The following is a 26447-nucleotide window of genomic DNA, read 5'->3' as shown; positions in this document are numbered from 1 at the left end:
GTCCATACTATATCGTTGCGCCGGGCCATAATTTACTTGACAGAGACCCGTAAAATTAAAATTGTAAAAGATAGTCTAGGAAAAAAAATTGGTTTTTAGGTACTAAAATTTTACTCAAGAAATCCTAACTTCCATACTTGGCGCCTACAATTCATCACTTAAATAGTACTTCAACTTGGAAACAGTGCAGACTTGGTTTACGGAAATTTCTAACTTAATAACCCCACCAAAAGTGAGCATTGTTGTACACAAGCACCGAAGTTCAAAATGTATTGTTCATACAACAAAAAGAGGAACACAAACAAATTACAATGAGAACTTCCTCCGAGTTCCAACTGGGGCTAGTTGTCTTCGTTCTCCGCCTTGTTTTGCAGGTATTCAGTTTTACTGGGGATGCTTCGTCTCCAGATTCCTGCCAAGGCGCTGCCAAAGATTGAGTGGCACACACTAGAAACAGCACAGGGAACTGCAGTCAACGGGTCCCCAAAGTGTTGTGTGGCAAGGACAACTCCAAGCACCGAGTTCTGGAATATCACAAACAGTCAAACAAATGAGATGGTATATCCGAGGTTGCTGAAAAACACAAAGATTCAGAAAATTTTTCATTGTTGAATATTGGAATACCTGCATTCCAACCTCAATAGATATAGTTCTTGAAGAGGATACATCAATTCCAAGCATTCTTGAGAGTACATAACCAAAGAAAAACCCAGATGTGTGAAGAAGAGCAACGGCCAGGACGGCTTTTTGACCAGACATGAGGATTGCGGAAGAGCTCTGAGCAATTGCATTTCCACAAAGAACTGCAACAGTTGCTACAGCGATGGGTGGCATTAATGGACAAACAATTTTAACGAGGCTCTTGAAATACTGATTTAGAAATGCGCCAGCTAAAACAGGAAGAAGCACAACCTGGAACATGTAGTCTAGAGCTGTGAATGCATTATATGGAAACTGATGATCCATCAGCAATGACGTGAAAAATCAGCATACGGAAATTAAAGTAAATAGTTGAGCTAAAAAGGACCTGCAAAGTTGACATGAACAGACCAGCTGCATCTACAGCAACATACTGCCCAGCGAGCTTTGCTGTGAGAAAAGGGGTCATAACCTGCACATGGAGATAACACTAGGTTTAAGAGAAGGGGCTATTGCCGTTTTCAGGTAATAGATGCAAACAATTCCAGACGAGCAGCGCAAAGAGGAGGCAACAGAAACGCCTTCAAACTCGGCCTCCGGAAATCTGAACAAGTATGAGTTACTTACCACAGCAGCTATGGTACTTGCAGCAGTCATCAACACAGAGAGAGCCACATTTCCACTGTTGCACAAAAAGTCGTTAGGACTTCTCATCAACACATTCAATGAATTAAAAACTGCTACTGCAAAGATTCACATACCGTGCGATGTACGTAACAATATTACTGGCTGTGCCTGAAAGAAAAAAGATGGAAATTTATAAAACAGCAGGCTAGTACGAGATGACACGTGTAGATGATAGCCCATGTAGCATACCTCCAGGGCAGCAGCCTACCAGTATTAAGCCTGCTGCGTAATGGGATGGCAAATTCAGGAGCTTGCTCACAAAATATGCAGACAATGGCATCACCTGCCATGCAAATCTCCCCTCTAAGTGCGCATTAATAATTAAGAAAAATAGCTACCCGAATTGATTATACATAGTATGGTGGTGTCATGAAATGAAATTTTACCTTTCCAGAACATCAAAGTTCAGAAGGTTGAGAAATTTTATGCTGACAGAAAGCAAATCGTCACCATCTAGAACATATCAGTCGAGTTTGCATTATTTTTTACTTTCTTATTCAGCAGACAGTCATGATCAATTTCTGCTTTTCATGTAGTACACGATTGTTGAACACTTGCCAAAACTAATTTGGAATAAATCATTAGCATCAAACACCATTGATATAACAAGCCATCGAATCGCCCGCCGCTATAAATCATGAGTTGGAGTTTCACTTGATATGCCACCATAGATTATAATAACAATGTAAGTAATACATTCCCAGTAAGCTTTCCAAGAAAGATGAAATCAAGCAGAAGCCGAAGTACCCAGAGACACAAAAATGAACAGACAACTCCAGATATTAACTAAGTAAACATGACAAATCAATGTTAAGCTAACTGATAATCAGAAGAAACATCGAAAACTCGTTAAACAGAAAGAAAATCAAGAAAAGTAGAGAAGTAAAAAATGCAGGAAAACAGAAGACTACCGAATACTGCAGCATGAAACCGCTGAATAGCTCCTTGGGCATAGCCAAGGCACCGCGAAGATCATCAAAAGTCAGAGTCATGCCCATGCCAAGCATGGTGAGGGTGATACCCATCACAGTCCATTTGGGCTGGACCCAATTGAATGAGGTGGGTCGCACAAGGCCTAGGAAGCACCCAAAAGCCACCCACACCGGGAAAGCAGTTGAGATTACCTCACCGAATACTTCAATCCAGCTCTTCTTATCTGTAGTCAGCACGGTCGACGAATTGCCGCAACGAAGAGGTCCCAGTCTGGGCTTCGAAGTCAGATGCGCCGATGGTGAAACCACGAAAATAGACTTCTCAAGACAAGATTGGAGTTGAAAACTTCTGGGTTTTAGCTCCGGAAATGAGATTGGGGGAAGTTGTAATCGTGCTCTTGAAACCGGAGCTCTGTAGACGCGATCGTACGGTGCAGGAACACGACAAGTTCTGATAGTGCAAGTCTGCATTCTCTTTTCTTTGATGCAGCAGCGGTATTCTACACCTTCCGAACTTTGGTCGCGGAAAAGCTTCGCCGGCGAGGTCGGCGGCTGTCACAGCTTGTAGCTTGTCAATTGATTCGCTTCTTCATGAACAACGTGAAATTCATTATTTGTTCTGAATTCTTGCCTTTTTTTTTATTTGATACGGACAGAAAATCCAATAGATTAATCAGTATAGGACAGTTACGGTCTCCAATATTTCCAATTTCACCTCTCCTCATCACCGGCGTCTCTACTAACCTTTAGACAACGTTGAGGATTATGTATTTGGCTATGTTTTTGTAATCTAATTGATACATCTAAAAAGGCCATTGACCCAACAAGACTCCAACGAAGGGATCTAATGTTTCGGCCTCGTTGCTTTCAAAAGCCTCTCCCGACAAAGCCCGTTTGAAGTTCAAACTGGCAATCACTTGCTAATCTGAATTGATAGTGGAAAGTTTATAGTATTTGAGTCATAAAATTTACATACCCAAAGTTCAATTAAATCACCCACCGCTTGCTTCATAGGGATCCATTCCCCCAAAATCGCCCATCCCTTCACTGCCCACTCTTCCTATTGTGAGTCATGCCACATTTATTGTCTCATGATATATAAATAGGACAAAATTATATTTTGAGTCGTATATGATAGGAGTTCAATAATTTTAGTTATTATTTTAAGAGATTTTTAAGATAGTTTTAAAATTGAAAAAACTCAATACATTTCGTCATATGTTTTATAGAATTTTTAAAATGATCTTAAAATTAAAAAAACTCGACACATTTAATTATCTGTTTTATGGGATCAAAGGTTTCAACTTTTTTCAATTATGAGACCATTTTAAAATTTTTATGAACTAAAAATATTTAATCTCATATATTATGGGACTAAAAAATATAATTTCGTTGACCTCACTGTGAATCCCACTTCAATGTTTTGTTTGTTGTTTGTTTTTCAATCCTTAATTAGCAATATCTGGTAATTATTTATAATTTCATGCAAAAGGAGTAAATACTTGATCAAATTCTTGGTTACCAAAATCAAGCTTGATCATTCAATTAAACCATGTTACACATGATGTTATTGTACTTGTCATATGATTAATTACTTTTCATAAAATTTTATAAAAAATAGGATAAATTACAACGATAACCCTGAGGTTTGGCGTAATTATGATTATCTATTCGTTGTTTGTAAAATTACCAATACCCTCCTAATTTTAATAGTCGTCTAACAATTAGCACATTCCGTTATACTCCGTTAGGTTTTCATTCATTTTTTTATGAACTGACCAAAATACCCTTGCAGACTAATAATTATAATTTTATTTATTAATTAAAATTTTCTAATTTTTTTTTGACTAAGTGGATAATTTTTTAATAATTTTAAAAAAAAATTCATCCACCCCATCCATTTTTCTCTTATAATTTTTTAATTTTCTTTAAGAAAAGAAAAAAGTACAGTAAGAGCATAGTTGACAATTTCATATCTCCATCAAAGGATTACATAATTTCATCAAACATCAGGAGAAATTTGTAATTTTTCGAACAATGAAGAGATATTTGTAATTATATCAAATTTTTAAAAAATATCGGTGTAATTTTTGCTAAAAAATACAATATACTTGCGTGTAACGAGTTTGAATGTAATAGAAAGTTAGATTTGGAGTTAAATTTCCGGGACTGGACCAGTATAGTGCTGCTGGCTGTATGGCTACTTGCACTAGGCTATCTGCAGATAAAATCAAGAATGCCCTTCCATTACTACTAGAATCTTTACTTCATTAATACAGTTCTTACTGCATTCTTGCAACAGTCCGTGACTGAACGTAGTTGATAGATCTCAAAACGGTGAGCCATTAATTTCCAACGGCTAATCGAAGCCAAATAATTCCTAAAAATGGCCCACAAAATACACCCAACTCCGTCGGTGGTCTCACATGAAGCTTAAATTCCCCACTGTGCAACGTCTACCATTCTTATCAAAGAACTACCACTCTTCTCTTCCCCTTAGGGCAGTAAATGGATGCATTGTGGAGTTTGGAGGACAAATGGAAGCTGTCAACACAGAAGGCCATTGCGTTGTTTGCATGCACTTCCTTCCTAGTGATAGGTCTATGCGTGGCAGTCGCATTGAAGAGAAGGAGAAAAGGAAGTGTGCATCAAGAACCATGCAAGGAGGCGGCAGCTCAGAGGGTGGGGTTGGCTGAGCCACTCGTCTACCCGGGGTGGCGCTCAGTGATCATGAAAGTCTTGATGGGGTCAGCACGGTGGAGCCGGCAGAGTAAGTGGGAGGAGAGCTTGAGGGGTAGTTGGAGGGAAACGCCAAGGCCTTTGCTGGTGAAGAGGGATGTTGGAGGAGCGGATGCTGGCCGGCAGAGCCATAATTCAACTTCGGCAGTCTGGCAAAGGCCTATTCTGATGGGTGAGAAGTGTGAGCTACCAAGATTTAGTGGGCTCATTCTGTATGACCAGAGAGGCATGCCAGTTCATCAGTGTGAAGAAGGGATTGTGCATGAGCAGGTAACTTCGAAATGTCCATACTATCACGTGTGATCAAACAATTCATTAACACAGTTGGCTACCTACTCACCTAGGGGCCATGCTATCAACTAGTATTCTTTTAGGCTGAATTGCAACAAGTTTTTCTAAAATTTGCCATAATTACGAATATCTTAATAGTTTTGAAAATTGTCAATACTGTCGATGTTTGATAAAAATGTATAACTCTTGGATGGAGGTCCTGAAATTGTCAACTTTATCTCTCTGTATTTTTTCTTTCTTTTAAAATTTTTGAATATTTATAAAAAAAAATTCCACTTAGTCCATCAAAACATTTTAAAAAATTCTAAAAAATAAGCAAATTTATAATTTATAGTCCACAAGGTATTTTGATCAATTCACTACAAAAAAAATGGATGAAAACCTAGCGGAGACTAACGGATTGAGCTACTTGTTGTACGACCGTTAAATTAGGGGTATTGGTGACTTCCATAACAACAAAAGGTATTAATAATTATGTCAAATATTAAAAAAACTTGTTGTAATTTATTCATATTTTAATAGTGTTTAACTCTACTCGGTGGGTAAATGTTCAGTTGGACTGGGCATATGATGATGTCATAAAATAAAATACCGATATTATCATATGCAGTCTTAAGGGCACACAACCAGGTGGGTTTCTGTTCATGTGGATAGCAAATTGTATGAGCTATAGGTTATTACATTAGAATGATGAACGTAGTATCAAGAATTATAGTGACCTAACATAGAAGGATCGAAACACCAGCTACTTCATCTACATTAGTCTATGTTTTGGATTCTTGTTGACTTACATGTTTCTGTTTGGGGACAATGATCTAGGAGAAGCCACCAGCAGTGGTGAGAACTACACTGAGGGACTTGCTGTGATCACCTTCTTGCCACCGGAATTTGCATATTTCTTCTGGTTTGCCTCGAGGAGCTCAGAGTTTTGCCTCTAAAGTCATGTAAAACTATGTCGACAGTGTGATTATCTATACATAAAATGCAAGAATTTATCTTGGTATTTCTGCATTATTACATTTCTGAAGTAACCAAAATCATTAATAGATGAAACATCAAGACAGAGGAAGTTCGTTTGTCGAATAATACAATGTAAGCTCTCCACAAACTAGAAGACGGTCTTCACAACCTAAGTACAAGTGATGTCTTCTAGTTTTTGGGTGAGCATATACATATTGCAACTTACACTCGTAACACCACTTTATATCTTCATGTAACCTTTACCAATCACATTGCTAAATCACTTAAACATACAACGAAAATTTTGAAAAGAACAGTGACAGGACCACCAAAACCTTCTAATCATGTTAACCGGATGCATTGACTAGACAAAAGTTTATGGCAAAAAATGCATACAGACATGTCGAATGAGTGGGAAGTTACATACTGTGTCCTTGTAAGTTCCATCATCTTCATGAATTTGACTGTCGTCCCTTCTCATTGGTGTCCGAGCTTTAGTACTAAATCCTCCCTCACAAACAGGGAAATGAACAATACAGTTCCTGACATTTGCCACAGAAGTTGAGAATATCATTTCAACAGAATATCTCGTCTTACGGGAGAAACAAAGCACAAGAAATACAATACCCATGACGTCTACCTCTTCATGCATTGGTTTAGGAGTAAGACACAATTAAGGGTTCTCCGGAGTTGTCTCTTGATGATCTTTTGTAGTATGAGTACAAAAATAGTTGGATTATTCCTAAAAGGGTTCCAATTCCATTTGGTACCTGTTATACAGACAAAGGAGGAAAGAGAAATAACTCATTTCATCAACACAAAATGATTCTTATGAAAGAATATTAAGAGATAGCAGGAAACTTTACATAGACAAAGGGATCAAAATTGAAGATTCCATATAGGAGGAAAGATGTGCTCATCAGAAACGTTGAGAGGGAAAGATGAAATGGCATGTATTCAACACTTCTTGTTCGGATCACCAAATTCTGTGAAAAAATGTTTGGATAAGCATACAAAGAATCGTATATAAACTAAACAATGCACGAGATTGTATCTTGCTCAGAGAGTTAAAGGCAGCACATACAATTATAAACAGCGGAGAAGCAAACATTGATATGAGGGAAGCGCAACTTATGAATCCAATCGTCAAATGACGGGCTTCAAAGTCGACTATGAGCAAGCTCCCAATGGCAATAACCGCAAACAGGCCAAAAACCATCAAGAGCAATCCTAGCATCCTCAACTGCTATGAAATACGATAACATATTACTGAAAAGCTCAAAGAATGTCTCTTTTTAGAGACGAAAAAGCATAGGCATGTAATCAGAAGAAGGCTAGTACCCTTTTAGCTTTCTCAGCATATCTTATGAACATAATAATGTAGACCATTTGGAAAACTGCACCAACTGAATTGACTGTGGTAACGAGTAAATTGTCGGAAGATATCATAGGCAAACCATACCAGGCAGTGATCAAGCAGTTCAAGAGAGCATATATATAGGGCAACCCTGAGAACTGCTCTGTTGACTCATTCCTGATAATTCTCCGGAACGTCGGTCTGAAAAATTGGATTAGAGAGGCACAGATGAAGGTATGACAATAATATGTTTATTCCTACATTAAATGTGCAAGAGAAAGCCAACTTTTGATCAGGAATGAAAACTCACACAGGAGATAGAAATAGTCCAAATGCAAAGATGTTCCCTGCAACAACAGCGAAATGATTCATCAGCTTGAGTTTATGAAAGTTTAGCATGATTAGTCCGCTCAGCATTAGAAGAAGCAACTTCTTAATATGGGCATTTTCTGTTCTTTTGTTGCTTTCATTGAAGTAAATTTCCAATACACAACATATAACAAGTTTAAAGAAAACAACATAGTACAATAAATCAAAAGCAGAAGCAAACATCCGTTATTTCTCATCTGAAAGAAGAAGGACAAAGGGATAAAAAAACAAAAGCCTGCAATTCCTCCCATATACCTCAGTTTATCCAAAAGAAAAAAAGAAAGCATTCTTCATTCAAACCCCAACAAGAGAAAGCACAATCACAACATTATCAGAACAAAATCCCAGTAATGATCAAAACCCATCTCACTTGTTATTGGTGTGAACTAATGCAGTAAACAAAACAGGACATTTTTAGGAAACATAAATCCTCACAGCAGTGGCCAAGAACAAACAAGAAAAGTAGAAGAAGAATCACGCACCAGCAATTCCAGCTGCATCTTTGCAAGTGGCCAGCGTTTGAAGTGAACCCAGAACATCCATCTAAAACAAAATACTCACCACCCTCTCTATCTCTCTCTCTCAAATTTCCAACCAAATGGAAATTTGTCAGAAAATTGCTGCAGCCCCAAGTTGAGAAAGAGGGAAGTGGAAGCTGCTAAAAGAGAGAGAGAAAGAGATGTTGTAGAAACTGAATCCGAGCGAGCGTAGGCAGCTTCTTCAGCTGTTCTTACATACATACCTCCCATGGGGGGCCGCCTTCTTGTGTTTTCTCATAACTCTGTGGTCCATATCAATTCATGAAGTATTACAATTTTCTATTTTCGATTTTATTGTATTCTTTTAATTCTGTTTTATTTTATTCAAAAATATTATATTATTTATTTATGTAAACAAAACTATAGACATAACATACATATACATTCAAATTTAAAATTAAAAATATTAATATTAATATTTAATGAGGAAGTCGTTTAATTTGTTATTAAAATCAGGCCAAATAAGACATCAGGAGTTCAAATCCCACGATTAGTTTACAGAAAAAAAATGTTTCACGTGCAGTATTTGTATATTACGAGAGCCTGTTGAAATATTAAAAATTCAAATTATTATTCAATTTTAAATAAATAAAAAATATTAAATAAATTTCCTTATGGCTATGTTCATGGAATATTCCTTTCAATTATAAGTCATTTTTTGGAGGCATTTGTCTATTGCTTTCATCAACAATTATTTTAATTTGGTCAATGTGGTATGTGAAAAATAGGCGCATTTATGTGGTTCTGAATTCTAGCGATAATACTCAAATTCAAATTTAAGATATGAGTTCCAGTCTATAAATATTAATTTATTTTTAATAGTATTATATTATTATTTTTATTTATTATGAGTTTGTTAGTTGATTTAAAAGTATTAATTTATATGGAATATTATTATAATAATATATTGGTTGATTTAAAAAAAATATGATGATGATGCTAAAATTGATACAATCAAATTTAACAAATTCAAATTAATTATACAATAAATAAAAATATTTGGATATAAGAGTTTAAAGGCATTCATTCATAATCAATAAATATAATAACACTTGGTAATACAATTAATAAGTTTAAGCAAATTTAATTTGAATAAAATTTTATATGTATTAAAATAACCATATAAAATATTTTAAAACCCTTCCACTTGGAATTTCTTCAGTAATTTCAGCAAAATATGGAAATAATATTCTTATGTTTGAATTAATTTTCAAAATTATTTAATATAAATGTGTTAAATGAAGCTTAACTCTCTACAATCCTCTTGAATTTGGAATTCATTTTTGTATTTCAAATTCTGTTAAATTTTATTTATATATATAGAATACATGTATTAACTCTTTTTTTTATAAAATAAATCAAGTAGTTTTATAAAACCTTCATGAAAATTGACTTATTACTAATTTATTACAAAATTGAACGAAATTATTCCGATTAAATTACCCTTATAATGATGAAAATATAACTCTTCATATATATTAACATGTGAAGATATATAAAGGTAATTTGGTTATCAAAAAAATATTTGACATTCAATAAATCAGAATTAAGTCAATTGAGGCTAAATACTTTAGTAGTGATTTTTCTTCAAAAATTATCTAATTTAACTTTTATCTGCTTCTTTTTTTTTTTTTACAAGCACTATTCACTTTTGATCATGTTATAACTTTCTAGTTTTCTATAATAATCACTTTTTTCAAAAATAAATTTTTTTTTTTGGATAAATGTAAGTTTCATTAATAAAACAAGATTGTACAATACAACAGTGCTCAACTGGTGATTTCTCACTCGACAGGCCAAGGGATATGCCATAATTTATATAACGCACATAAACTAACAGAACAAAAAAAATATATAAGTTTTAACAAATACTCCCCTTATCTTGGGGGGGGGGGACCCGATTTAAAATAACAGTTTTAACAAATACTCCCCTTATCTTAGGGGGGGGGGGGGGGGGGGCCAAGTTGAGTACTCGTGTGTCCTGAGCAGTAGTTGAATACACTTTACAGTTGTTGAGTTCGCGTGTGTCCCCTGTAGCAACTTAAAGCCCAAAAACTTTTACTTCGCTTGGCCTGGGCCTAGCGACTTTATTGTACTCCCTAATCCTACAATAATTGTTCCTTGGTCGACATAATTAATTAGGAATTAAAAACAATTTATACATATGCGTCTAATAATCTAATTACGGATAATCAAAGTACTTAACTATGAGGCCGTAAATAAATAAGCATGGATTCCAACATTATCTTTTATGTATAATGTACGTATAAATATTATAAAAACAAATTCAAATTATTTACTTTATTTGACTAGCTTTTCTATATTCATTTTAAAAAGAATTGCAAAGTTTGAATCGAGGTAAGTGATGGCCTAAATATCGACTATTTAAGGTGGGGTTCATGTCTTATCTCGCTCTAGAAGGTAGTTTGACTTGCAACAAAAGTCGTTAGGCTTTCTTTTGAAGCATAAGATAGTTTACTTAAATTATATCAGGATCGTAAAGCTCTACATAACTTAAACTATATACCTACTTCATGAAGCACCGTTATTCATAGGAGTTAACGTGTCACTGCGTGTACGATTCTATGTGTCTAATGGCCCGTTCTTAGATAGGTTCAAGATCAACGACTGCAATATCAAACAAAAAGATATGATTTCTTGTCATGTTTTGTAATTTTCAGCTTTTCAGTGGTAATTGGGTCTTTGTGAGGCCTTTAACTGTTTATACCCCATCAATCACGTTGTGGTCCAATGGTTAAAATCAAAACATTATCATACTCATTTGTGGGTTCGTGTTCTTCGCAAAATGTTTGGTAGGACTAAATATATATCCTTATATATGTATTAATTCTACGTGGTTATAACTTGCAAGTGAGATACCCAATAGCAAATTTATAGAGTATAATTTATGTAATAAAAAAAAAAGAATAATTTAATGAATTGCAACATATATAACCTCTCATTCACTTCCAACTCAGACTAAGAATATGTTTTCGTTAAAGTTTGGTGTTTTTATTTTGAAAACACCCCACCAGTGTGTGTGTTGTGTGCGACAAAGAGAGAATTCAAATTCATAGTGGTACTTTGTGATGATGGTTACATATTCCTCATTTTGAAAAGTAAGATATGTGTGAATTATCTAATTAATATAGGGTGTAGAAATAAATTTCTATTAATTCAATAGGGGATAAAATATCAATTTTTGTCCCGTTTTTTTATTAATATTGTTAAATTAAGTGAATTTTGACTATTGGGGGGATTTATTTGTTAAATAAAAAATAAACATCAAGAGTACTAAATGTAATTTTTCAAATCACAAAAAAATTACATGTAATTATACTAAATTTAAAAAAAATGGTGTAATTATCTCTACTTTATAATATTATTATGTAGACATTCAATATAACTCAAAACCAAAATACCAACCAATTAGCATAAAAACATAAGTAGTATGAAAATTTTCCGAGTCCCGAATTATGATTTTGTGGCAAGGGGAAATTCGTGACTTAAACGCCTTTGAGATGCTCACACGATAAGATCGCATACATTGAAAGTAACAACAATAATGGAAAGTGGAAACATTCATGTTGTTTAAAAAAAGAAAAAAAGAAAATAAAACATTATTCATAATATCACCATACATCACATTGAAAGAAATATAAATTTTTCACTATAGTTAATTATCATGATTTCATATAAAAATTGTAACAGATACTAATTAATCACGACTGCACAATAATTTTTATTTATCCAAACGAGGCCAAATATTTCTCTATATCACTGGAACAAATATAATAGTTAATCATGGTAATTAAAAATATATAGTCATAGTAAATAATTATTGATTACAGTTACGCAACGGTTGTTAGTTCTAGTTTTTATAAATATGGCTAAAATATTTGTTATGGCTAAAAGTTATGATAAAAACATTTATCGTGGCTCATAGCCAGGGTAAAAAATATTTTCTATGGTGGATAAGCTAAATATTTTAATTAATTTTATTTAATTTTGATAAATAATAATTATTTACTACAATTTTTAGTCCATAATTATTAAAAAGTAATTTTTTTTTCCTAGTGCGGCGATGAAATACTACTTCATATTGTAAGATTCGCCGCTAACATAATTTTGGCCATGCTTTCCGTAGAGTCGCTCCGATTCCATCTTATTACTCTTTGAATCTACAAAGCAAAATTCCTTTTGATTCATTCCATCGATCAAAATTCCCCTTTGTTCAGATATAAAGCAAGATTCCTCTTATTCACGACATTGTGCCCAATACATCGGCTAAGCAACCAATGAAGTCTTAGTTTAGTAATTAAGGTTGGGGCCCATGAACAAGTTTAAAATCATGGGTTCGAGTCTTATGAGACGTGCGGGTGGTTGTTTTATTTGGTGTGAGTTTATAATAACTTATTTTATAGTATTTAGTTATATTGATGTATTGATCGAATTGATGCATTGTGTAGTTGCACAATTTATTGAAATGTTAACGTAATCATACAATTATCGTTTTTTTATTTTTTAAAAAAGTATGAACACTAATATGTGTGTACAAAAGTATTTCAAGAATAATAGAGTTAATAACTTGATTTCACCTTTTGTAAAAATATCAATGGACAAAAAATCCACCTACACAAATAAGAAAAGATAAACCAACCCCTTTATGAATTGAAGTTTATTGTCTTCCGTATCAAGAGATCAGATGCACTGTCATAAAAAATTGGATAAACTGAAATTCCCTCCCCCTTTTTTTAAGCCCAGAATACAAAATTGAATTTTTTCAGACATATATGCAAGAAATTGGCAATTTGGTAAGAATAATAATTTGGATGAGGTTTTCAAGTGAATCCACCACCAAAATTTAGTGGACCTTTTAATTGGGGCACAAAATAGTTGACTGCTGACAACCTTTTCTGTGTAAAAGGTAGTAATAGTATATGGTAATAATTATATTAGTCAGAAAATATATATACATACATATTTCCTATTACCTACCCCCTCTTTATGACTGAAAGCGAAACAGGAACCAGGTACGAAACAATATGTATATATTGCACTAAGGAAAACCACACCTACCACCCTCAACTATGTGTTTGGTGGCCATATATATATATATCTCTTATTTTTATGTCAAGGTCATTTTATTGTTTTTTATATGTTGCTTGCAACCTATATAGTTTAAAATATTTTATAGTATAGCATTTATTATATATATATATATATATATATATATGCCTGTTTATATTTTTTGATTTTGTTAAAAAGGACATTAAAATTTTTCTCAGGTGATAATTTATTTTATTGATCAACATGAGAAGAAAGGGTTACCCCTCAAACTTAAAAACTAAAAAAAAATTATCAAATACATTGATGTAGAATTGCATTCCACATTAATTGTATATGAAAATTTTAAGTGGCATGTAAAGTTCAAGGTCTCGTTTCTCCAGCAAAGTATCATTTTTTGATAAAATTATAAGACTCATATGAAATTAAGTGGACAGTAGCTCATGCGGTGGGCAACAACCGCGTCGTAAGCCTCATTGTATATTGTAGCAGTTTATTAGTTGATTATAGATCATTGAAAGTTACTAATCATGGGTTGTTGAGTATATTTGTGAAACTACTGTTGCGGCAAAATAAAATTCTTGTCATTTAATAATTATATTAGGGTATATTATATCGATTATCTTTTATATTAGATTTAATTTCCTAAATATGTTTTTTTATTTTTGTAAATTATAAATACATCCTAGCTGATGCCGCCCCAATCGATAGAATTACACTATAAATTATTGAAATATTACTAATTATTTATTGTTGGTTGTATTTATGAAATTATTGTTGTAGCAAAATGAAATTTTTGCCATTTAATATTTATAATTATGGTAAATTATATTCATACTCTTTAAGGTTAAGATTAATTGTATAAATATCTTATGTTCCTTGCAAAAATTACGAGTATACATCTTACGGGAGTGTGGATGTAATTTACATGAAGGGTATATTTGTAAAACTTTGCTCTTGAACAAAGGGTGCCAAAGTAAATGATGTACTTATAATTACAGTTACAACTTCATGACCTGTACTTGTAATCTTGTTAAGGTTTATATATTTAAGTAGATCTAACCTCAAGAAATTTCAATGTAATTTACCCTGATAATTTTGAGATTGTTATTCAACATTATTTTTTTGTCTCCCAATTATGCTTAAGACACTCGATAAATTCTTATCCTAGCAAACGAGGCATATAGATACGCCCGTGTCAATTAAATATAATTCTACAAATAGAGTTAACCTTTATTAATTCTAGTAATTTGCATAAATGCTTGTAATTAGAATACTCTATTTTCATAATTAGTTTCATAATGGCAAGTAATTAGATTGGGCTACATAATTAGTAAGTTGCATAACATAATTAATATGCAATTAGTTTAGTCAAATTTTCTTAACTTGCATATATATATATATATATATATATATAGATTGTTCCTAGTCTAGGTTTGCATAATTTAATGTAATTGGATTGTCCCACTTTGGTAAATTGCATGATGTGCATGCAATTCAATTATCTGGTTTTGGTAATAAGTTGCATGTTGCATATACTACATTATCCACTTTCATAAGTTGTATAATACTAATGATATGCATGTAACCTTATTAATCTATTTTGGTTTGTTACATAAATATTAATATCAACATAACTGGATTGATGTACTTTCATAATTCCCAAAATATGCATTTAATTACTTTTCTATTTTAGTACCTTGTATTGTATGCGTGTAATTAAATTTATTTACTTTGATGTATAATTTGTATAATAAGAAGAATAAATAATTAGATTGCGTTACACCTTGCTACTCAAAATGTCACATAATAACCAAATGAAAAAAATAGAAAAATGAATCATATAATACGCAAGTATTTATATTACATTGGATATTTGTATTTGGTATTCGAAAAATCAATTATTGAATCAAATATAAAAGTGATACGTTAATTAGATTCACAAAAGAAACGCAAACGCTTGCATGAATTCTTTGTTTTTGGGGTACACGTGAAAATGTTACATATTTTTTACCTTTTGCTCCCACAAGAATCACTTTTTTAATTTTGCGGACCTTGATAAGAAACATTAACAACTAAAGGAAAATAAAAGTAACATAAAGTGTTGTATGCACACATGAATTGCATACTCGAAGGATAATACATGAGTATGACTTGTAAATTGTGTGTTGATCACGTGAAATTACACAATATTTACATAAAAACTAAAAATAACAAAAATACTTTGATGATGTTTTTCGATTATTAATACATGTATTAGAATTTGATAATTATTTCACAAATTATGCAATGTGAATATGAAAAGATCGATTTGTTCTCTTTAATTATACAATAATTTTATTTTACGTTGTGTACATCTATACCAACATTCGATTTAACAAATATATTGGATTTAACTCTACCTTCGCTTAAATTGTGAAATAAGACCTTTGAGTAAGACTTTTAAACCCAATCTTTTTTGAAAAAATCAAATAAATAATATTAAATCCTCACTCAATTAAATATATTTTTTTTAAAAAGACAAAGTTCCAATTCCCATGTGGTCATAAATCTCCCACTAACTCATAAAATTAGATTAACATATGAATTAATTGTTTTTTAAAAAAAGAGATACAAAATACCCAATTCCCATGTGGTCATAAATCTCCCACTAACCCTAAAATTAGATTAACATATCAATCACAATAATTATGTGAATTATTATTATTATTAGAATCTTGAAACTGGATTAAATAAATAATTAGTTTTATGTTTGTTCCACGCCAATAGTCTCCACCTACCCCTCTTGGGATCTCTCCTCCCACCAAATTCCTTTTGTACCAACACTGAAATCACCTTCCCGTCAAAGGCCAATTACGTCATTTCATATCTCTCCCGCCCCCTCCCCTCAACTGTCCCACTCTTTGGTTTCGTTTCCACACGCAATTTTGTACTCCGTATATACGCTAATTTGCAATACATAAGTTACCAAAATTAATGAGAAAAGTAGAAATTGCATGAACCGCGTTATAGATATATATATAGAGCGTGGACGTTGCTTGACACTCCTCGCTTCTCGCCACTCAGTCACGTCCTTTGTCTAAGTTTCTTACTTTCTTCTTCTCTCTGACTTGAAATTTCTTTCAGAGGGAATTTTTGAAATCCTTCTTGATTTCTTTGCCCGTTGGTGGATCCTGATCCAAATAACCAGAAAGGAATGTGAGTTTTTTTGAGATCCCATTTCATTTTTACTTGATTTTTGTAGGGATTTTGCTTTTATGATCTGGGCTTGTCTTAATTATCCTAGATCTGTTTGCTGTTTGGTGTTAATTTAATGCCATTGCTGCGTTTGCTCAGATCTGTGTGTTTGTGTGTATCTGTGCGTTTGTAGTTACGGTGTGTATTACATCCAACGTTGTATATCGCAAGTATAGGTGTTATTAAAGTTAAGAGTTGCTGATCAGTTGTTGAAAGGTTTGATTTTGTGCGTATTTGATTGGATCCTAAGCAATTGAGTTGATCTGCGGAAGTTATGAATGGGAGTCTCAGTATGCTGTTTTAATTAGTTTTTGATTGGCTAGTTTCTTGGTTGAATAGATTTATAATGTTTGATTAATAATTGTTTAATGCTGAATGTTTTGTTTTTAATAGTTGCAGTCACTTTCTAATTTGCAAAAAATAACAAAAAGGAAACAATCTGAACTAACAGAGTTACTGCAATACTTGTCTACTCTTAGACATGGAGTGGAAGATCTGTTATGATCTGTGCGAAAACTTCTATCTTTAGTTGGTAAATGTTATCCTAGTTAAATTTGGCATATCAAGTTTTACTGAGAAATGAAAACTTGACTTTAGCATACTGACTCTTTACTTTAATTGACTGCTGTTAGGTGAGTATTTAGATTTTGAGTTGAATGATTCGTGCTAGTTGTTACAGTACTTTTCTGCTTGGTGGATTATTTGGGATCTATTCATGTGTTGTTAGATTTGACTGTGTACTCGTTTGCAGTTATCAAGCTAAGATGACAACGTTCACGCCCAAGAATATCCTGATTACTGGGGCTGCTGGATTCATTGCTTCACATGTTGCGAATAGACTCGTCCGGAACTACCCTGACTACAAGATTGTTGTCCTTGACAAACTTGATTATTGCTCCAACCTTAAAAACCTTCTTCCCTCCAACGCTTCTCCCAACTTCAAGTTTGTTAAGGGTGACATTGGCAGCGCTGACCTTGTGAACTATCTCCTCATTACTGAGAACATCGATACGATAATGCACTTTGCCGCCCAGACCCATGTTGATAATTCATTTGGCAACAGTTTTGAGTTCACCAAGAACAACATTTATGGCACTCATGTTCTTTTGGAGGCTTGCAAAGTTACTGGCCAGATCAGAAGGTTTATCCATGTCAGTACAGATGAGGTCTATGGGGAGACTGATGAGGATGCTGTCGTTGGAAATCACGAGGCCTCCCAGCTCTTGCCCACAAACCCATACTCGGCCACAAAAGCAGGGGCTGAAATGCTTGTTATGGCTTATGGAAGATCTTATGGATTGCCTGTGATTACAACCCGAGGGAACAATGTTTATGGTCCGAATCAGTTTCCTGAGAAGTTGATTCCCAAATTTATCCTTTTGGCCATGAGAGGAAAAACTCTTCCAATTCATGGTGATGGTTCTAACGTGCGAAGTTACCTTTATTGTGAGGATGTTGCAGAGGCATTTGAAGTAGTTCTTCACAAGGGAGAAGTTGGTCATGTTTATAACATTGGAACGAAGAAGGAGAGAAGGGTCATCGATGTCGCCAAAGACATATGCAAGCTATTTAACATGGATCCTGACAAGAGCATTGAGTTTGTGGAGAACAGGCCATTTAATGATCAGAGATACTTCCTTGATGACCAGAAGCTGAAAAATTTGGGTTGGTCAGAAAGGACCACATGGGAAGAGGGGCTGAAGAAGACCATGGAGTGGTATACCAGCAATCCGAATTGGTGGGGTGATGTGTCCGGTGCACTAATTCCTCATCCTAGAATGCTGATGATGCCTGGTGGAGTAGAAAGACATTCAGATGACAAAACTGCTAAGTCTGAATTCAATGGAAATTCTAACCCCACAAAAATGTTGGTTCCTGCTTCCAAGAACAGCCCTTCACCTCAGAAACCAGCCTTCAAGTTCTTGATCTATGGTAGGACTGGGTGGATTGGTGGTTTGCTTGGAAAATTGTGTGAGAAACAGGGGATTCCATATGAATATGGAAAGGGACGTCTGCAGGACCGTTCATCGCTTGTGGCGGATATACTTGCTGTTAAGCCAACACATGTGTTCAATGCTGCTGGTGTAACCGGTAGACCAAATGTTGATTGGTGTGAATCTCACAAGACAGAAACAATCCGTACTAATGTTGCTGGTACATTGACCTTGGCGGACGTATGCAGAGAGCAGGGGCTCCTGGTGATTAACTATGCCACTGGCTGTATATTTGAATATGATGCTGCACACCCTGAAGGTTCTGGAATTGGATTTAAGGAGGAAGACACCCCCAATTTCACTGGTTCTTTCTATTCAAAGACCAAGGCCATGGTAAAATTCCAATCCTTATCCCTTAAATTGCAATGTATGGTGTTTATCAAATTTGAGAAGATTATAGCATGTCTCAGTATGTTTATTAATGTTTTCGAAATGCATCATCATTCAGGTTGAAGAGCTTCTGAAAGAATATGACAATGTCTGCACACTCAGAGTTCGGATGCCGATATCTTCCGACCTGAACAACCCACGCAATTTCATTACGAAGATTTCTCGGTATAATAAGGTGGTCAACATTCCCAACAGCATGACAATTTTGGATGAGCTTCTGCCGATCTCAATTGAGATGGCAAAACGAAACCTGAGGGGCATATGGAACTTCACAAACCCTGGTGTTGTCAGCCACAACGAAATCCTGGAAATGTACAGGGAATACATCGACCCACAATTCAAATGGACCAACTTCACTCTTGAAGAGCAAGCGAAGGTCATTGTTGCTCCTAGAAGTAACAACGAAATGGATGCCTCCAAGTTGAAGAAAGAGTTCCCAGAGTTGCTATCCATCAAGGAGTCATTAATCAAGTTCGTTTTTGGACCAAACCGGAAAACCCCTGTTGCATAAGTGTTGAAGAATGTCAACATGTGGGCTGATTTGGTATTTTCTGAGTTGATATGCCGTTGGTTACATTTATATGTTAGTTTACTAGCCTCAGCTAATATTTTGCTACTCTCTTTACTTTTTAGAATCTACAATGGTGGAATTGGTTCCGGTAGAATGTGTTAATTTACAAGCAGTTTTTGGTGTAAGTTGCTCATTCTTGTCTTCTGCAAGTGTGCTGGCTGTAACATTTTTTAAACTATTGATACTCCTTTACATAAGAGTGCAACTTTTGCCCTTTTCCATTTGGTGTATTTTTGTGAAGAATTTCCATCTGGGATTTTTCTTGGTCATAAGTTTTCGGTCTAATTTAATTTCTTAGTCAGGAAATGCAACTTTACCTGTCCATCTCTTTGGAAATTCTTGTTCTAATGTCTAAATGAAGTGTGTCAATTTAGGCAGAACTCATATAACTGTTCAAAGTCAACTCTGAGGATAACTGTATTCCGTGACCCCAAATTGTAACTTTGTTTGCCATGATGTAAAAGTCAAACAACTTTCTTTGTAACTTCTTATCATATCATTTTTTAATATCGTTTACCTCTGAATATATTTGTAATAATAGATAGAACTATTTACCTGGACTGAGGAAAAGATGATGAGTTATTTTGGCTACTACTATTTCATCAAAAACCAACTCGTCTTTCTCATCGTAGTTTCCTGAAGCAGCAAATTTCGTGTAACATTATCATTTACAGTCGATAGTAGAGTTACTAGTGAAAATTTCTACAACCAACACTAGACTGTTTCATGTATAACAAAGTCTAAATTTGCAAAAAGACCAAATGGCTTTTCAACCATACTGTTCTCTGTTTGGGATTTCCATAAAATCTTCTCTCCCCAACTCATGTAGAATTTTCGTCACTTCAACAAGCAGCAAACCTGTACTTGATTTTCGCACATTTTTTCCATTGTTGCCATGGATGGATGCTCAGACAGTCTCCGGACCTGCTACACCTGAAGACAAGTTTGCTGTCTAATATGGCCACTGAAATAGATCTCATATATGACCAAGAACTGTAACGTTCCAAGTTCCGCTGAGATCATCCTAATTCCATTTCTCTTTAAATTGCCCGTAAGGCTTTTTCACAAGCAAATCACAATTTAGAAAACCTTCAATGTCAGGATTCTTAATCATTGCAAATCCAACTAATCTTCCACAGATATGCGCTAACCTTATTTGTGTGGGTGTTTGAGAGAGAGAGAGAGAGAAGAAATTGAAAAATTACACGTATATTGCAAAATTTGAAAGGCTAGATGTTCCCATTGTTATTAGCAGCAAAGTTAGGAACTAAGAGGGCTTAAGACTACTCTAGAGCTAGGGTCACCCAACCTCAGTAACTAAACATCACGAACTCAAATCAGAAAAGCTGTAGGCTGATGCTGCTGCCATCGCCGTCAGAAAGGCAACAACATCATCTGAGGAGTTAAGCAGATATCTAGCACTTGTGCGAGTTCGGCCAACAGTACACGAAAAATAGTTCTCCTTTTTCAACTCGAGCACATTCCAAGAATAACTTTCTGGTGAAGGTTGTTTGCTGCTCCCAGAGGTGCTGCCTGTTGATTTCTTATCTGCATTTGGCCCATGCTGCTTACTCTGAGACTTGGAGCTGCTTTGCCCAGGTGTCCTTGCAGCAGCCCTTTTGTCGCTTACTTGCTTACTTGAATCGGTTGCTTTGGATCTTGATGCACCAATTGGATCAGGGGGAAGCTCTGGTTCGAAAAATGTGAACACATCCTCATCCTGAAGCAAATAAATATACGTCAGGAGAAAAGTCACATGTTGACAAGTTCAATTGATAAATAAAAACTCCTAAGCTTGCAAATCTCCCGGTGTTGTCATTGAATTCTATCTTCATGGTAATAGCTGACTGTTATTACCAAGCAAACACCAATGTGCTTGACAGCTGCAGGTGGATAAAGAAGGGTATTGTAAAGGCACTTGTAATATCTAGATCAGTATGAATGCAGATGCATATAGAACCTCTTTCGCTAAAGATGAACTAAATTGAATCCTGTTCAAAGTCTTAAAAATTGGTTGAACAAAACAAAACCCTCCTTAATGGGATAACATATAAGTCAAGTTTAATGTACATTGAATCATGCCACGCATAAAAGATATTCACGACCCACAAAATAGAAATGTTTTCAGATTTGAAGTAATTTTGATTGTAACAAACTGATTTAGATCCCCATAAACCTACTTCAACTTAAGTTGAAGATGGAGAGAGTACCAAGTGATTCATACTTGTCCATTTATCAGAATTGCTACATAGTTACATAGTTAAGATGGTAAAACTAGGGCGTGATAGGATTTTAATCCAGGTTTCACTATTCAACCCTGACACCAGGCCAAGCACTAGCAACAAAACAACTGCCCTAAAGCAGTAAAAGTCATAGAAGGTACGAAACAGAGATGGAATATGAGTTGGTCAACCTTTTATTTAGGAAAAGATTAGAGAGTATACCTTCGGTAAGAAATGCCCTATGCACAAGACATAATCTATTGGACTACAGATGGATTTACTATGAACAATCTCTCCGAGTATACGGTCAATAGCTGCCCCCTGTAAACAGAAGGGTAAAAGGGACACAAACAAGTATCTATTAGCAAAATAGATTTGCATCTTCTAACAAGGGATACTGCAAATAAATAAACAAAAATTGAAATGTGTAAGCAGGGTAACCTTCGTGACACCAACTGCTCGCACCTCAACCGAGCGGCTTCCTTGGACAATATCAACAGATGAGTTAGATATTGGACCAGTCCAGAGATGTTGCAGCATGTCTCTAGCTTGCAACCTTCCAAATTCAACATCTGAAAATTTATAGAAAGAAAATAAACTTAGAGAAAATGGTGCGAAAAGGAAAAGATGTGAAAAGATCAGTATAATTAAGCTTCTTACCTGCATATTTGTAGTTCCACACCAGTGAAGTTTCACGTAGCTCAAAATGCGATCTTGGAGTTCTCTCAGTGAAATACTCAAGAACATGCTGTAGTTGCCATTAGCACCATCTAGTTCGGGGGTTAGATGAGAATAAAACTATGATGTAAATAAAAGTAGATGTACCTTTACACTGTCGACCCAATCCATATTTAAGTGTTCTGGCATTGTCGTCATCCATTCTCCTTTTGTAGATCGTAGAAACATCCCGTTCTCAGCTGCCAACCACATATCAAACTCCCCGAAATTCTACAAAAGCATTTGTTTCATAAGTAAACAGAGGAATAATCAAGGCAAGAGCAGACAATAGACACACACATCATCCAGGACGCTTCTGACACTGCCACTCAGGACCACAATTGTTGTAGTTGGATCACTACAAAGCATTGTTAGAGGTCCTTTCACATCAGGATGCAATTTGAGTTCCATTTCTTTTATCTGATCTCCACCCCTTCTTCCAGGAGAATCAACTGCTTCGGTTAATGTAGCATTAAAACCCTGTACAATAGAAAATAAAGTAAAAATATTATATGAAGCTATTTTGTATCATCAAACTCCCCCTGCTTGTCTAGGTAAGGTGCTGCATTCCTATTAAATTCTCATCGAGTTACAGTTTTATGTCATTGAAAGTTTAGGTAAGGAATTTGTTTCACAGTCCCTGAAAAGATGACTTTTATAGTTTACATAAAAAATGATGATGAGAGAAAGCATTTAGTATATGATAAACCAACGAGACTCGGACAGCAAGAAACAGAAGAGACTATGAAGATATTTCCCATTCGATACAAGCACTGATATCAGCTAATGACCCGTTCTACTATTTTGCTAAGGATTTTGACAATAGTCCAACCACATCCAGAAAAACCATCACTCTCAGTTATGATCAAATCACCATTAGTTATTATTTTTCATTGATATGCTCTTTTTGTCATCTTGAGAATAGTAAAATATTAAAGAACATAAATTCATTATCCTCCTAAATGGCAAGAAAATCAAATCACCTCTGTAATTTTATCCCCTAAAATATATAATGTAGACTGGTAAGTTTCCAAATTTTTTCAATTTTCACATTTCTAGTTTATTTCCTTTCAGTTGAGACAATATTTTGTGAAAGCTTATACTTAAATGTAATTCTTTTTTCTTAAAAAAGAAACTACTTAAATGTATTCTATTTGCCACTAAACTGTGATCTAGTTATCTTGGCAGTACTTGAGTTTCACTCAGTGGTAGTGTTTGGGAGAGAAGGTTTTCTAAGTGTAGCATAAACCAAACAAGATAAAGATAGATACATATATATATATAGAGAGAGAGAGAGACTATTTGGATTGGTAAAGCTTAATCAACGCGAGATAACAAGGTCATTTGGTCATTTGACCCTCTATAGTAAATTGACTTAGCAGGTGAAGCACATTTATTTCAAGGTTTAATCATTTAAAGTGTACCCCTAACAAGTTGGTTCCTTACAGGAAATATATTGCTACGATGTTAGATATTGTCCAGGATGTAATGTCTACCAAATAAGAAATTTCACATCAAATCTTCACCATATTCAGTTTAAGATTAGATAGAAGAAAACTAGAAGAGAAAGAGAGAGAGCGCAAAGCTTCAATTACGCACTGTTCTATGTATCCTAGTACCAGCTTTAAATAATAGAAACTATAGCATTACTTTTTAGTTGTCACAGGCTATATTTAAAGTTCTGAAACATATCTATCCAGTTGTTCTGATGGTTTTACTCTCAAATCTATAACTCAAAGCATAAAGGAGCATACCAGTATAAGTAGCCGGTTCTGAGACTGCAAGTAACTCTTGACTGCATCACCGATAACAAGTTGGGGTGGAACTTTTCTTATTCTCTGCTGAGCTTCAATAACAGTATCGTTCATTTCGCTGCAAGCATCAGCCAGAAAATGCTATGTTTCAGGCATACCAGAGCATTAAGATTTCCTACTTTTTTTATATACGTATATGCAGAACTCTTAGTTAAAGAAAAGAAAAGGAAGATCCCGCAGTTATTATTGTCTTAAAAAGCTACGGTATAAAGACAACAAACTTAAAGTGTTTAATTATTGCACGATAGCAAGTCGCTGTGCAGAGAGTTGCCACGGCAATGATGCAATTTTTACACAAGTCACGACAAGATCTTAGCATAGTAAAGATCAGATAGATGGTGTTGGATTATGCAATGAAAAAATTACTATTACTCAATGGAACAAGAACACTCCACTTTGGAATTTGTTATACGGCACAAAACCAAAAGGACCAACATCTGGAGCTTATTAAACACGCGGCCGTTAACAAGGCATAAATTTCCTTCAATGAAATTGAGTAAGTTCTCAAATAGATTCAATCAAATAAAAAGTCCTACTGACATGAATAATTCATAGTTAATATATACTAAAATCATGAGTAATGAATTACTTGTAGTATAATTACCAATCTCAACTAAGTGTATGGAGGATTTCACAACATCAATTTATAAATGTTCTCTAGTTTAAGCTCAACGAATCCACCTATACGCTCATCAATGACACATCAAAATTTTCGGGTAAGAACTGCTGGACGTAATTACAAATAGAGGAGATAAGTAGAACTTCAAAGAGAGTATAATAAATGAGTTGAACAGAAGCTATTTCAGATAATGGGATGATCTGACAACAAAAAAAACGAGTGAGGTGGTCCACTAATAAGGTTTCATAATAGTGATATTATACCTCTGCACCAAAAATATATATTCAAGCCTCAGAACTACCCACTTTGATAAATTCTATCTGCTTAGCTCTGAAAAGGCTTTCGGACATGATGGGGTGTGTTTAAGACACCCGCACCAATTGTTTTCTATCTAGGAGCCTTTAAGTTTTTAAATGAAACAATCATTCAGAAAATCTTAATTCCTGTTCTTGACTGTTCACTAGGCAAGCATTTTTAACCATGACTTGGATGCTTAAGAAGATTGCAGCAGTTAGTAACTAGTTCTAAAAAAGTCATCTTAGCATCATCCCCTATGATAAATAATAGTTACGGGCTGTTTTCTTCTTTATTCGGTTTCCGCAATTGTTGCCTTTCTTTTCTATTGACTTTTAGAAGCAAAACTAAGGTGGTATAATGATGAAACCAACCACCGGTGGCTTGCAAGTCATTAACAGTGATGATTTGCAACAGAAAAGCATTTGATGTAAAATATCTGTCACTCGGGAAGAACTCTCTGTAGAGTTTATCAGCTCCCTTTGAAGTATGGATTTCATCAACGGAAAATACTGCACGGTTCCTTGGATTGCCGTATGACATACGGGGTTGGATATGCCTCTTCGCATAAGCATACTTCAGGATGACATATCTTTTAGATTGCGAATGATACGTTAGAATTTCATAAGATGCGCCCATATTCTCTCAAAACCATACTAGTTTTAAGATATCTCCTAGAGATCTTCCCTACAAGATTTCTGCAAGCTTTTATTCACTCTGGCGATTTGCAGTTTCATTCCTTAGTCATCTAAGTTCAAAATTTTCATTCCATTGTTTAACTTTAGCGAAGTTATCTATTGCTAAAAACGTGGTCGATCCTAATTATGACTAGCTTGAGGTAGCTTGAAAATTGGTCAAAAGGTTAAACTTGCCTTGTTCCAGATGGCCTCCAGACCACCGGGTCTCAAATAAGAGATGAAAACAAGACCAGAATTACGATCTCCCAAGGAAAAGAGAAGAATATAGAAATCTATCAATAATCTCCAGTTCTTATTTACATATTAAATTC

The 26447-nt window shown here is 34.7% G+C and overlaps 5 protein-coding genes across 6 annotated transcripts in view; 2 read left to right on the top strand and 3 right to left on the bottom strand.

Moving 5' to 3' along the window:
* On the bottom strand, nucleotides 138-3061 carry LOC105165482 (probable sodium/metabolite cotransporter BASS1, chloroplastic). Its single transcript, XM_011084508.2, has 7 exons — nucleotides 2238-3061; nucleotides 1516-1609; nucleotides 1401-1434; nucleotides 1267-1321; nucleotides 1028-1111; nucleotides 625-912; nucleotides 138-524 (listed from the first exon to the last, which is right to left on the bottom strand). The coding sequence occupies exons 1-7, from the start codon at nucleotides 2727-2729 to the stop codon at nucleotides 342-344; spliced, it is 1230 nt and encodes a 409-aa protein (XP_011082810.1). The 5' UTR covers nucleotides 2730-3061; the 3' UTR covers nucleotides 138-341.
* LOC105165481 lies at nucleotides 4375-6610 on the top strand. Its single transcript, XM_011084507.2, has 2 exons — nucleotides 4375-5267; nucleotides 6108-6610. The coding sequence occupies exons 1-2, from the start codon at nucleotides 4767-4769 to the stop codon at nucleotides 6153-6155; spliced, it is 549 nt and encodes a 182-aa protein (XP_011082809.1). The 5' UTR covers nucleotides 4375-4766; the 3' UTR covers nucleotides 6156-6610.
* LOC105165480 (bidirectional sugar transporter SWEET2) lies at nucleotides 6308-8743 on the bottom strand. Its single transcript, XM_011084505.2, has 7 exons — nucleotides 8457-8743; nucleotides 7916-7952; nucleotides 7590-7806; nucleotides 7333-7491; nucleotides 7115-7234; nucleotides 6889-7018; nucleotides 6308-6790 (listed from the first exon to the last, which is right to left on the bottom strand). The coding sequence occupies exons 1-6, from the start codon at nucleotides 8515-8517 to the stop codon at nucleotides 6905-6907; spliced, it is 708 nt and encodes a 235-aa protein (XP_011082807.1). The 5' UTR covers nucleotides 8518-8743; the 3' UTR covers nucleotides 6308-6790; nucleotides 6889-6904.
* LOC105165479 (trifunctional UDP-glucose 4,6-dehydratase/UDP-4-keto-6-deoxy-D-glucose 3,5-epimerase/UDP-4-keto-L-rhamnose-reductase RHM1) lies at nucleotides 16620-19969 on the top strand. Its single transcript, XM_011084504.2, has 3 exons — nucleotides 16620-16778; nucleotides 17569-19144; nucleotides 19260-19969. Exons 2-3 carry the CDS (start codon nucleotides 17582-17584, stop codon nucleotides 19710-19712), a joined length of 2016 nt encoding a protein of 671 aa, XP_011082806.1. The 5' UTR covers nucleotides 16620-16778; nucleotides 17569-17581; the 3' UTR covers nucleotides 19713-19969.
* Nucleotides 19695-26447, bottom strand: part of LOC105165477 (alpha,alpha-trehalose-phosphate synthase [UDP-forming] 1) — a 19858-nt gene continuing 13105 nt past the window's right edge. For both annotated transcript variants that reach the window (XM_011084502.2, XM_011084501.2), the window contains exons 12-18: nucleotides 24466-24583; nucleotides 23012-23191; nucleotides 22820-22942; nucleotides 22655-22742; nucleotides 22436-22566; nucleotides 22217-22315; nucleotides 19695-21492 (exon numbers count right to left, since the gene is read on the bottom strand). In XM_011084502.2, coding sequence (XP_011082804.1) covers nucleotides 21097-21492; nucleotides 22217-22315; nucleotides 22436-22566; nucleotides 22655-22742; nucleotides 22820-22942; nucleotides 23012-23191; nucleotides 24466-24583 — 1135 coding nt within the window. In that variant the 3' untranslated portion in view covers nucleotides 19695-21096. The remainder of the gene's footprint in view (nucleotides 21493-22216; nucleotides 22316-22435; nucleotides 22567-22654; nucleotides 22743-22819; nucleotides 22943-23011; nucleotides 23192-24465; nucleotides 24584-26447) is intronic.

The sequence above is a fragment of the Sesamum indicum genome, linkage group LG6 (genome assembly GCF_000512975.1).
Source record: "Sesamum indicum cultivar Zhongzhi No. 13 linkage group LG6, S_indicum_v1.0, whole genome shotgun sequence".
Lineage (NCBI taxonomy): Eukaryota > Viridiplantae > Streptophyta > Magnoliopsida > Lamiales > Pedaliaceae > Sesamum > Sesamum indicum.
This window is presented reverse-complemented; position numbering and strand designations above follow the sequence as displayed.

Excerpts from the sequence above, each read along its gene's own strand:
- LOC105165482 (XM_011084508.2), bottom strand. The coding sequence starts at position 2,729 with ATGCAGACTTGCACTATCAGAACTTGTCGTGTTCCTGCACCGTACGAT. Across the intron at positions 1,435-1,515 it reads GGTAGGCTGCTGCCCTGGAG|GCACAGCCAGTAATATTGTT; the intron begins GTATGCTACATG and ends TTTTTCTTTCAG. Across the intron at positions 1,112-1,266 it reads CAAGTACCATAGCTGCTGTG|GTTATGACCCCTTTTCTCAC; the intron begins GTAAGTAACTCA and ends CTCCATGTGCAG.
- LOC105165481 (XM_011084507.2), top strand. The coding sequence starts at position 4,767 with ATGGATGCATTGTGGAGTTTGGAGGACAAATGGAAGCTGTCAACACAG. Across the intron at positions 5,268-6,107 it reads AAGGGATTGTGCATGAGCAG|GAGAAGCCACCAGCAGTGGT; the intron begins GTAACTTCGAAA and ends ACAATGATCTAG.
- LOC105165480 (XM_011084505.2), bottom strand. The coding sequence starts at position 8,517 with ATGGATGTTCTGGGTTCACTTCAAACGCTGGCCACTTGCAAAGATGCA. Across the intron at positions 7,953-8,456 it reads AGATGCAGCTGGAATTGCTG|GGAACATCTTTGCATTTGGA; the intron begins GTGCGTGATTCT and ends CTGTTGTTGCAG. Across the intron at positions 7,235-7,332 it reads CTTCTCCGCTGTTTATAATT|AATTTGGTGATCCGAACAAG; the intron begins GTATGTGCTGCC and ends ATTTTTTCACAG.
- LOC105165479 (XM_011084504.2), top strand. The coding sequence starts at position 17,582 with ATGACAACGTTCACGCCCAAGAATATCCTGATTACTGGGGCTGCTGGA. Across the intron at positions 19,145-19,259 it reads ATTCAAAGACCAAGGCCATG|GTTGAAGAGCTTCTGAAAGA; the intron begins GTAAAATTCCAA and ends ATCATCATTCAG.